General features: G+C 37.2%; 1 protein-coding gene across 9 annotated transcripts in view; it reads left to right on the plus strand.

Annotated features, from left to right (window-relative positions):
• csmd3b (CUB and Sushi multiple domains 3b) overlaps positions 1 to 12,379 on the plus strand; it is a 938,142-nt gene that overhangs the window by 275,598 nt on the left and 650,165 nt on the right. For 7 of the 9 annotated variants that reach the window (XM_035430384.1, XM_035430386.1, XM_035430391.1 and 4 more), the window contains exon 7: positions 11,920 to 11,997. The exons of the other annotated variants lie outside the window; for them this stretch is intronic. In XM_035430384.1, the coding sequence (XP_035286275.1) occupies positions 11,920 to 11,997 (78 nt within the window). The remainder of the gene's footprint in view (positions 1 to 11,919; positions 11,998 to 12,379) is intronic. 9 annotated transcript variants of the gene reach the window in all.

The raw sequence follows: 12,379 nt of genomic DNA on the forward strand, positions 1-12,379 counted from the left end.
GAGCAGATAAAATATTTCTGTAGACTTCAGAATTCACTGTTCTACTTCTGTCTGCAGTCACATCAATGATGAAGACAAGTGAGCCCGTTCCACTGGCAGCCATACAGGCCCAAGCTATAACACCCCCTCCACCATGTTTCACGGATCTGGTGGTATGCTTTGGATCATGGGCATTTCCTTTTTTTCTCCACACTTTTCTCTTTCCATCACTCTGGTACATGTTAATCTTTGTCTCATCTGTCCAAAAGACTTCCAAAACTCTTGGGGCTCTTTTAGGTGCTTTTTTAGCAAACTGTAATCTTGCCTTTCTGTTCTTCATGCTTATCAGTGCTTTGCACCTTGTAGTGTACCCTCTGTAGTCCTGCTGGTGTAGTCTTCTACATATGGTAGACTTTGACACTTCTACACCTGCATCCAGGAAAGTGTTTTTGATCTGTTGGGCTGTTGTCAGGTGGGTTTTCTTCACCATAGAGAGTATTCTCCGGTCATCCACTAGTGGTCTTCCTTGGTCTACCGGGTCTTTTGACATAATTGAGTTCACCAGTTGTTTTGTTTTTCCACCAGTTGTTGATGAACCAAACTGTTGACTTGGGCATGCCCATGGTTTTTGCAATGTTTCTGATTGATTGATTTTCATTTCTGAGCCTTATGACGGCCAGCTTAATTTGCATCGACACTGCTGTCTTCCTCATGTTGTCACACCCCAACAACAATTTCAAAGTCTAGAATCAAGACTAGACATCAACAGCTCTCTTCTGCGTTCACTAACGACACAAATGAATACACCTGCCTAACGAAACACATCTGTGAAGCCAATTCAACAAATACTAGTACCTTAAAATGGGGGGACCATGTACAAAAGGTGCTGTCATTTCTAAACGTTCATCCGATATGGATGAAAATACCCTCAAATTAAAGCTGACAGTCTGCACTTCAACCGCATTGTCATTGTATCCTTTCAAACTGAAAGTGCTAGAGTACAGACAATATGTCACTGTCCAATGAATTATGGTGCTCACTGTAGCTAGCTTTCAAGATGATAAAGCAACGTTAAACTTGATTTTATTCATCGTAAATTTGGATTTATGTAATGTTGATGCTACAGATCTCTTTGAATGCACTGTGAACATTGGGTTACACCTAGGTATGTATGCAAATGGACTGCATTTATATAAGGAATTTCCCAGCAACAGCTGCACAAACCCATTCACGCATGCTCTCACACACCAATGGAGAGGAATCAAAGCACAAACCATTTCAGGGTTAGGTGTCTTTGACATACTCAGAAGACCAAGGAACTTTCCAGTTGCCAGAGGAGTGCTCTACCTCCAGAGCTAATGTCGCCCCCCCAGCAGGCTAGTAACGAGTATGGACCGGAGCAGGCTGTGCAGGGGTTGCAGGTTGTGTCGTTACCATGGCCCTAATATACATAACAAAAGAAAACTGTAATGAGTGAATTCACGTTTTTTGAATACTTAATTTTTATGTTGACAACAATTCAGCTGTTTTCTAAGCACATTATCTTACTATTTAGAATGCATATTTAGAATACTACCCATTAATTCTTTGTTAATTTCAGCACTAAAATGTTTGTTTTGGATTCCTGGCATTTCTGCAAAAATCCTGGGATTCGCAGATGCTAAAATATAGGGAAGTATCCAACCTTAATTTAGAGATAATCTATTAGAAAAAGTTGTACAAGATGTGCACTCCGTGTTCACACAAAACAGTTAGAGTGGAGCTGTATGCTACAGGGCCACAAATAACCTACAAGGGAGCCTAAACAGGCACTATATCTTCACTAATAGTGACTATCGCTACACACTGCAAAGCATGGCACCCCACTAATGAGCATCCAAAAATAAAAGGGACAGGATACAAGGGGCCAGGGGAAGGTCGCCTACTGGTGGTACTATAGGGTGGCATCATGGTTTCTGTTGGGGGATGGGAGGAGGTGTTGACCAAAGAAACCAATAAAACTAACATCACTAATTGTAATCAACTTAATAGATAAATACACAAATCAGACAAATAAGATGCACTGCCTTACAATGATCTTTTTCACCCTGAGTAGTGATATATAGCTAACTGGGGTGTTGACTATTCAGTTGACTGTTAGGTTGAGCTCTACAACCCACACATTTGTAGTAACAGTGAGAAACAAAAAGTGGTTAAAGACACTGAGTTACAGCACATGAATCCTAAAACAAAAGGGGGGTCAATTCACTGCTGTTTCATTGACCAATATAAAAGATCATAGAAGGATTAGACTGCATACGCTTGAATAATTCCGCTTTTGTTAAAAAAAAATTATTGTGACTAGTGCAAACAAACAAATTGTTCATTTAAGCAGCATTCAACATTTATACTTATCCTTAATGTACAATGTAACTGGCATAGTAACATTAGATAATTTATCTACACCAAGATAGAGTGTAACTTGGATCAATTATGGGCTATAAAGTTTATGAATGGACCAGCCTCCATGGGTAGGAAGAATACACTTCATAAACAGTAATTACGATGAGGGCATAATTTATTCTATGCATACACTTTCCAATGGTTGAGTTTGGAAAGTGTAGAGTGCAGAGGATGTATTCAATGTGGTTACAATGCCCTTTTGTAAACCTGTTGTCTTGTATTATTGTGAAAGTACAGTATAATTTCAAATTGTGCTGTTTGATATGTTTTAATTGTGTTTTATTTTGCTGTATGGCTAAGAACAAAATGTATGCATTTTAAATGTAACTGCCATTTTTGTCATGCATACTATTAGATAAGCTGGCATGGATGTCATAGCTTTTTAAGTGAAATAATTTAAACCATTAGGATATGTCCAATGTACAGTATACGAATCAGAACACATTCAACAAGCCATCATCAAGAGACGGAGGCAATATTAAGAGATTGCTTCATATAGGGGTATATTGGATTCATGCTCTTAAAAGTGTGTTTTATTTGAATCTTTCTTAGTTTTTTTGTGAATGAGTCTCTTTATATTTAGCGTCATAGGCTTAGTCTATGGATCTTCTCAGGTAGTGCTGTTATTGAAGAAAATGTATTTGTTTCTTTTTCTTTCTCATTACAATGAATGGTTTTCATATGTAAAAAAAATATGCAAGGGTCTTGTGAAAACAGCACTGAAAGAGAAAGAAGACAACAAATGCAAATTGAAAAAACTACAAAAATGGCCAAAAGCTGTTGTGTAGTGAACTGCACAGCCAACATATTGGAAAAACCCTGATTTGCGTTTTGCATATTTGCCATGTCCTATTAAAGATCCCAAATGAAGAGCTCTATGGCTACAGACTATTAGGAGAGAGAACGAGGAAGGACAAGCAATGGGATCCTCCATCTCCGCCGACTTATGTCTGAGGAAAGCACTTCCTAACAGGAATATAATCATAATGCACAATATGGATTATTAAAACCGCAGTGTTCAACAATAACAGTGCCTGATTGTTGTGCTTAATCTGTCTTCATTACTGTCACTAGAGAAATAGCCAGGCAGATAGCTGTCTTCTAAGAAGCATTCAGTGACGGAGAGTAAATTTTACAGGTTTACTGATGAACACTGGCATACAACTTCATATACAACACAACACCAGCCATTCCTCACGGGAATCAAACAACAGAGCTTAAGGGGGTTAAATAAAGTTAGCTCTGCCCAGATATAAAGTGCTTCAGGGTTTTATTTGAGGCAATTACCTCTACGAGAGGCGTTCTGCCGTCCATAGGGGAATACTTGCAGTGGTCCAACAGTAGGGGGCATCAGAGTGTCATTTTTCCTCATAAGGAGTGCTTCTGTTATTCTGCATTGATGTTTATGGAGAAATTGTCAAAATCAGGCCATGTTGCATTTCAGGGTGAGTCGCCATCTTTACAGGAACACTTAGCTTTGTGATTTTATCATTTGTATTTTGGGAAAAACAAGCCATTATGCTTTTTTTTGCTTTCACTGGACAACTGGCTCCGCTCTGGCATGCAAGGTCCCATTTGTGCTGTGCACCCTTGACGTGTTCTACATTAACTAAATTTAGTTTAATTTCTTCACAACCTAGTCCCTCAAGCAGGGCCGGGCTGGGGGTACTCAGGTGTGGTCCATTGACTTGTGAAATTTCTAAATCATGTGTTGCTTGTAAATAGCGTCAATGTTTATATTCTAATTTATTATCATGCTGTTGACAGTCAAACCTTGATTTAGCCTTTACCTATTGTAAAAATGGTTTGATGTGCTACACTACCTCATTGAGGGTTTCCACGCCTACTGCAAGACTTTCAAAGGGGTTTGTTCACAATTGTCATTCACATGCGAAGCAGCTTTACATTCTCTTTGACGTTACACAGTGAAGCATGGTGTCACATAAATCAGGCACACACAAACTAAAAGTAGAGGAATAGTTAGTAATTTCAAGAAACCTAATGACAAAATTCTAATGAAAAAAAAAATATTAAAAATTTAAAAAAAAGATGGAGAGCGAAGTCAGGTAAGCATAGCCAACTGTAGCCAACTTTTCACCCACAGTAGCTAGCTAGCCAGCTATCATAGCCTCTGTTTAGGTCAGTGTTTTAATATTTCATTGAAGAATGAATAGCCTAATTAAACTGTGTGATAATTATTATGAGTATCCTAAGCACCCCCTTTCGATCGGTGCTTGAAAAAAATAAGTGGCAGTACTCATATGAGCAAAATCTAGAAGTCCCAGTAGACTTACCAGTACGTACCAGAACCATTTTTGATACAAGCAAACCGGTTCCAATTCAGCCGTCAACATTTTGAGAAATATACCATTGGGGACCAAGTAAGTTGTTTAACAAGTATTTTAACAGGAGGTAATCTACAGTTTGTAAATCACATAAAGTGGGTACACTCAGAATTCTATATTCCGTAAATGTATGGGGAGGCATCAGCTGTAGTCAGAACTGTGATGACTCTGGTAAATATCCAGCGATGCTGAAGTGAGACTTACAGTATAAGGAACTAATTTGAGAAACATAAGGGGAATAAAGGTGGCCATAAAACTAATAACATATTAGTTGCTATTTGTTTGTCTTACTACCTACTATCTAACTAATAAAAATGTATTCATTTCATTTTTGGCTGGACCGCAACAGCGGGGCCAGCCCTACAAACGCGAATGTCTGTGACTGAGTGAGTGATGAAGTTACACCACTGGTCGGCCGAGTTATGAAGTTACACCATTGGTTGGCCGGATCACGTGTGTTAGGTCCAGCCATATACTAGGTTTTAACCTGGTCTTGTTTTAGGAGTTGGGATATTTTTATTCAATTTTACTCAATAATATTGGCTACGTCTGACAAAATGAATTTAAAATTTAGGACAATTTACTGAGTTTGACTCAGCAAGTGGGTTCACTGAGTTTGTGCCAATTTCTTCACAGCCCCCACCACCAGACAATAGTTAGATCTTGATACCCAAGTGTGAGTATGTCTGTCTCTCCTCAGGCATTTAAGGCATTTAAGGACACAGCCAACACTTTTGTTTTATGTAAATGCCCATGCTCTTTTTTACCACACTTTAAAAAATGGTAGCATACTGTTTTGTAATGGCTGTGTGTGTACACTGTAAAATAAAAAAAACAATTTTCAAGTAATCTTTTTATGAATTTGCAATCCCAGAATTTTAATAAATTGTTCATATTTCTTAATTTGATAATGAATAAATGACACATGAACTAATGGTTTTATCTCTTTGAAGAAGTTGAACAAAAAAGAACAAAGACAGAAAAAAGCAATAGGGAATGCCTGCCCCATAGAGAAAGCCTATAGCCTGGAAATCAATGCAGTGGCGATGTAGACTAATCATCATAGGTGTGACAGAATACTGCTATCTGTTCAAGTCTTTGTATTAATAGGCTATTTGAATTTGGATGAAAACCAAATTGGTAGAATTAAATGCACAGAAAATACAATGACGAATTATGTTCCCAGCCACAAGCAGGACACCAACCCCCTGTTGTCTATTTGAAAAGCAATAGCCAATCTACACCAAAGCTTGGGAGGGGTGTGGCAGGTTGGTTTTGCTTATATTGTATTACAAGCACTGCAATGAGCTGTTTAAGCAAGGGTGTGCGTGCCTAATAGTCAGCTGTGATGAACTGTAGAAATAAAACATTACTCTAGATAAAGCAAGTTAGAAAATTTAGAGTTATTGGCTAGCTCTAACTGGCAGTCTTCAAATTTTCTCTAATATTAGCTACAGCCGTGTTTTGTTCTACTGGTGAGAAAAAATCATGAGGTATAGGACTTGGCGCATCAGCTAAATTACAAGACTGTAACGTTACATCTCTGACACATGAATGAAGTTAGCAAGAGTGACAATCGAAATGATGCCAAGAACTTTGATGACATAGTCTGCCAATATCTGCATGAGCCTTAACGGAATGTTTTGCTTCGCTTCTTCTCGATTTTGCCGTGAAACAAAATCGAAGAAGAAAAAACCGGAAACCGTACTACTATGTGGACTTCCGCTAAAAAAATAGGTCTTTGTTTCTAATGTTAGAAATTTAAAATGAAATAACTAATCGAAAAATGAAGGGTGACGAATTCACTAGAAGGACAACATCAGTCATGAGAAGCAGGGACGTGTGTTTACAATGAGTCTAACGTGGAGTTTGATGTTGAATGGACTTCTGTTGGATGGGGGGGGGGGGGGGGTTTGCTCACATGGGAATCAAAAATCTACACATATCTAAATATTGAAGCAAGCAACCTAAACCGTATGGTATGCACACAAAACTCCAGGTAGGTGTGAAAATGAGCCCAGAAGTGTTATAAAGTGCAATTCCCCTTTAAGTATGGAAGGAGTGTAAAACATATCTCTCAGGAATTGCATATTCATAAAAAGTATGTTCCTGTTACCTAGTTCAGAAATTGGAGAAGATACTACAAACCTGCACAGTCTAACACACAGGAATTACTGCTGAATCCAACTCTTAGGTACTTATGCTGACAAGTGTGTATCTTGTGACTGGCTGCTATCACAGTTTTTAAAAAAAAGAATACTGGAAGAGACATTGTAAATGCATACACAATCTTAATGTTTCATGAAAAAAGATCCAATCAGGGCCTGTGAACTGTAGTTTAAAGTCTTTAACCTCTTAGCACAAAGCCCCTAGTGGTCGGCATGCTGGCATGCCGAGATTACTTAACTCAGACATTCAGTGCTACTGCAACCAAATCATGAGTTAAAAACAGAAACTCTTTGTTTTAGTTTCAGTAGTAGACGATACATGACAACTATGCCGAATACGGAGTTTCACAGCACCCCCATTGTTGCTCTGGTCGTTCATTTAACAAGCACCCCCTCCCTGCAGTCTCATCTGCAACTACACCTCCCACCCATGACATAATGGATAATATTGTCTATCTGGACATTCATAAAATTATTATTTCAACACTCAAAAATCGTATTCTGTCATAGCAATAAGATAAACCCGACAATAGCCATAAGATATGCCAATGCAGCAGTGAAAATGCTGCTCACTGAATAACGAAATAAACAAGATAAAGTTTTCAAAAATGATACCATGTCATTCTACAGTCAAAATCTGGGACTAAATATTGAATAAATATACAACCTTACCATTGGTTTACGCGTAGAGATGTCCCTTTTGAGACTGAGTGGTCATATATTGTCTTGGACAATCCGTGTGACGCCTGGGTACCTTCCAAAATAGCTGTGCGTAATACCACGTGTTGTTTATGGCGTCGTCGCCCTTTTTAGTACAGTCTGGCTTGATTGACAATTCATTTATTCAGTAGGTGAGAGTATAAGCTTTAACTATTTATAACATGCCTAATTTTGCTTTTGGAATAGCGTTTTATAGGTCGGCGTAACCAAAAATGTTCTTATCATCGCATTCACTTACGCATTCACTCTGTGGTAGCAGTAAAAGACACTGCACCTGATGAAAGTTGTCAACGATTTTTCATAATTTCTTGGAAAACACTATTATTATCTAGGACTTCTCAGCATAGTTAAACCATATGCTTGCTGATGTCAAGACCTAGCTAACATCGTTTTCTGGAGCAAAACAGAAGCAGATAGAACAGTATCATTGATTTAATGTCTCTGTCTCCATCTACTGAACAGATAAGATTTCATCATTGCTATGTAAATATTACTGCTCAAAATATTTCGGTTATATATGTTATTTTTTAAATTGAGTGTCTTTAAATAGGTTAGTTGTCTTATATAATGTGGCAATTTCACACTGCAATGTAAGTGTTCGTTAGTAGTTTAGTAGTTTTTGTGATGCATGCAACAGTGATGACGTGGGAGTTGGAACATTGCCAAAACGTCGTGGACGGTTGAAAATTGTTTTCATGTCATCCCACCCCCATACAAGAAAACATACGAGAGTACAGAGTATAAAAATACATACAAGAGTTAATTATTACACATTTAGGTACTGTACTGCATTGTGTGACAATATGTTTGCATTATGTTTTAATCTGATAGCAATGTTTCATCTTAAACCTTCATACGGGGCTCATTTTATATGCTTTATAATGGACAAAAAGCATTTTATTCATTTTTGGAGAGATTTTGGATATGTTTCTGGACCCCTAGATATTTTAGACCACTGTACTGATGGAAAGCTTGTAATTCCCACTTGAAAATTATGCAACTGAGTTTCTTGAGTCAAAACAGTTGATTTGTAGTGAAATACATGAATATGTTGTGATATACAGCAATGCATAATTTAGACATTCTGGATAGATTTGGAGACGCTGGGCACTCTGCTTAGTTTTTGTTTCATAAATCTATAGTAGTTCTACATATCCACCCTTAGATTTTATGAACTGTATAGTTTAACCTGCTGTATATATGCAATCTCTCAGTATTTCATTGCAAACTAAAAAAGTGCAAATTCATTTTAGATTTTCTGTCTAGACAATTGCATTTGTGGCACTTTATTTCTTCCAAAAGTATGAATATAAACTAATCTGCATTAGTATTGTACAAATGTCTTGCTTCTTTTAAATAATTTTTCAAGTCTCTGTGGTGTTCACATCTGGAGTTACAAAGCTTTAAATAGGGTACCCCCTAAATGGGCAAGAATTGGCCAGATTTGGCATGTGAGCTAACGGGTTAACTGAGATTTGTAGAACACCAGGTCATTAAAGTGGTTTTTAGGGAAAATTTTATGTATGTTTTTTTTTTTTTTTTTTGTGCAGTGTATATTATTGTGAAAATCAAGTCCTAACCAACTTTTTTGCCATTTGTTTGATACTATTTGTCATGTCTGTAAACAGGTTTATTTTTAGAAAGATGACTTTATTGCCAATGCATATTTTAGCATTTCTCATGGTACAATGTTGGTGTGGAATGTAAGGGTGGGCAAACATTCAATATTCGTCCATCTTCATCTTCACCGTCAGGAAGATACAAGATATATGTTATTACTTTGAGTTGTCAAAATATGTTTTCCACATATCAATGTAAGTAACAGAATGAAGTAGGAAGAAATTGAATTGACAATCACACTTTACACTATTGGTAACATCCCCTCCTCCTGGTCAGCAGCTTCCATGCTTTGCTTGGTATATTTATTTTTTATGTAATTAAAAGGAAGACAGAGGCATCCTCTAATGGTGGAGGTCTGCAGCCCTCAGGTTACCTCACTATTTATCCAACAGTGAGTCTGGGGGTAGAGTTAGAGGCAATTGGGCTCAGAGGAGGCTTCAGATAAAAACCTTAAAAGTGTTTAGTCACTCATTTACTTTCCTCCTCATCACACTGTCATGTAGTATTGGTTGACTACTGATGAAGCTGTGTATTAAAGGAGTAACATGGTGGTTTTCACACTTCCTCAGTTTTATGTGCTATTTGCACAAGAGGCATTGAAGAAACACGATGAGTAAAGTATTAAATATGTCCGTTCGTTATTTTTGGAGAAATATGCGTTTTAAATTTATCTTCCTATTTTCAACCGGTTGAGAATGTTATCAACTTAATGCGTCACAAGTACAGTAACCCCTCCCCTTTCCATGCCCTGTAAAGAAATCTGACTGGACCAGAGACTGTAAAAACTATAGACCGTATAAAATGGTAAAAACACACCGTCATGCTACAAGTGTGCTGTGAAGACAACAAGGCTGAATCCTTCTGACATAATTTACATAGAAACTATACGCTCAGATCGCCTAGTTTCACTCACTGTGGCCAAGCGGAATCGATAACGTTTCAGAAAATATATAACTTTAAAAGGTTTAATTCAATATTCTGCTGGGACTTGCTGTTTATTGAGGGTGTGAAAGAAAATGTTGGTGCCGCTGACTATAATCGAATGTTTTTAAGATTTACCGTTCGATTGAGCAAGTATCATTCAAAGTAGGCTACATTTTATGGGTTAGTGCTGTCCGATTGTGCTAGCTACTTCACATTAACCTTGTACAGCGATCAGTATAAAGGCTAACAGCACAGCACCACTTAATTATTGTCACTTCTATCACCACTGTAATGAACTAAAAAAGGCGACAAACTACCTTTTCTGTGAGAAATGTATTGTCGAGCTCATGCGCATACACTGCTGGCAACATTCTAAAGTTTCGTTTTGCCCTCCCTACTGTCAGTCAGATTGCTGTGATGATAGCTCATTCTAAATCATATTTGGGGACCGATGGATAACTCCTGACCCATAGTTTGTGCCGCTGGCTTATAGGCAAGACAATGCAAATATTTGACTAACGTTAGGTTCACTCAGAGTGCCTTTTAAGGATTATTAGACTATCTCTGGTTATAGCTAGCTAGCTAACGTTAGCTAGCTATGTAGTTTACTTTCATAATGTAATGTTATCGATAACGCTAGCTAGCTAGTTTGCTTTCATAAGGACATTATAGTTGTGGTTTTATCTTAACTTGGCTAGCTAGCAGGCAAAAATTATTATTGGATATAAGTCAATGTCCTTAGCTATCGATACTTGACATACTAAGTTAGCTAGCTTGTGAAAATTCAGTCTCCCAAGATGAGCGCGTATCATGGAGGTAGCTATGGTAACAGGGCACGGCCTGTAGCTAACTGACAGTTCTCATTACCATGCCCAGACAGTTCGGGTGAACTTTTATAGTGGAAAATTTAGGCTTAGAATAATACGTTTTAAAATACATTTAAATGACTGAATAATAAAAAAATATATATGCACATTTGTTTTGTTGTTGCCTAAAGACAACTGGCAAGTGTCACATTGAACCACCATGTTACTCCTTTAAGAATGTGAGGACAACAGAAGTATGATTGGAGGTGCTTTATTTTTAGCTATATTGTTTATTTGTTAGGTATCGTCTTACTCGCTAAATAACATGCACCATCTAAAAACAAGAAAAATGTCATTCTGAATGTGATCCCATCCATCAATATGGCCAAGACATTATTATTATTATTATTATTATTATTATTATTATTGTTGTTGTTGTTGTTGTTGTGCCTGTTGTTTATTTTGCAGGGCTTCTGTTTGATTGACATATATCATTTTAAAGTATCAGGGTGCAGACGCTGGCCTGTGCTATAAGATCTTGCAGAGACTTCAAGCTTGCTCTGACATTGCCAGTGACACATTGTCATGTGAAAAATCTTACAAATCAATACAAACCTTGAGTAGTTTCTGGCCTGCAGCCTCTACAGAAGGTTCAGGTTAAACGTCTGTGAACTGAAAGTTGATAAATTAATGGAAGCCCTGAATGCTATGTGTATTAATATATTACTTTTTTTAGCTTGCTTGTTTGTACACAAATGCATACTTTTTTTTTATTTTGCTGCCAAAATAATATATATATATATATATATATATATATATATATATATATAAAGCAAAAGGATTGTTTATATTCAATGCAACTTGTTTATTTAAAACCTGTTCACCTGATTTTATGTTTTGTTTTTTCTTAACTAGTGAAAAGGTCCATAGATTATAAATCTAGAGGAGTAAAATTATTCCCAAGCAAAGAAAACAGCAACAAGGTTTCTATCTGTGAGTCTACCCTTTGTTCCTTTTTATGATAAATCCGTGATTTTCTGTGATGTATGTGCTGTCTGTGTGTTTTCACTTTTATTTTTGATTAATAACCATTCATAACCTGATTTAGACATTGTAACATTGTGATGTTTGCTTGCATGCTCAGTTCTTACCATTCCCAGTTATAGACCTCTCTGTACACCAAGATTGGATGTCAGTGTCCTCTCACAATGCACATGAAGTGTTAATTCATTGAAAGGACTGAATAAATGTAAGTTCCTAACACAATTCCCATTTGGATAGCTTGCAATTTTTACAGTTGTCTATCTTCCTTGGTGAATTGAAAGCTGCTCATTCCATGCAGACCATTAGACAAAATAAAGGAGGATCCAGGCAA

This window comes from Anguilla anguilla, chromosome 8, assembly GCF_013347855.1.
Source record: "Anguilla anguilla isolate fAngAng1 chromosome 8, fAngAng1.pri, whole genome shotgun sequence".
NCBI lineage: Eukaryota > Metazoa > Chordata > Actinopteri > Anguilliformes > Anguillidae > Anguilla > Anguilla anguilla.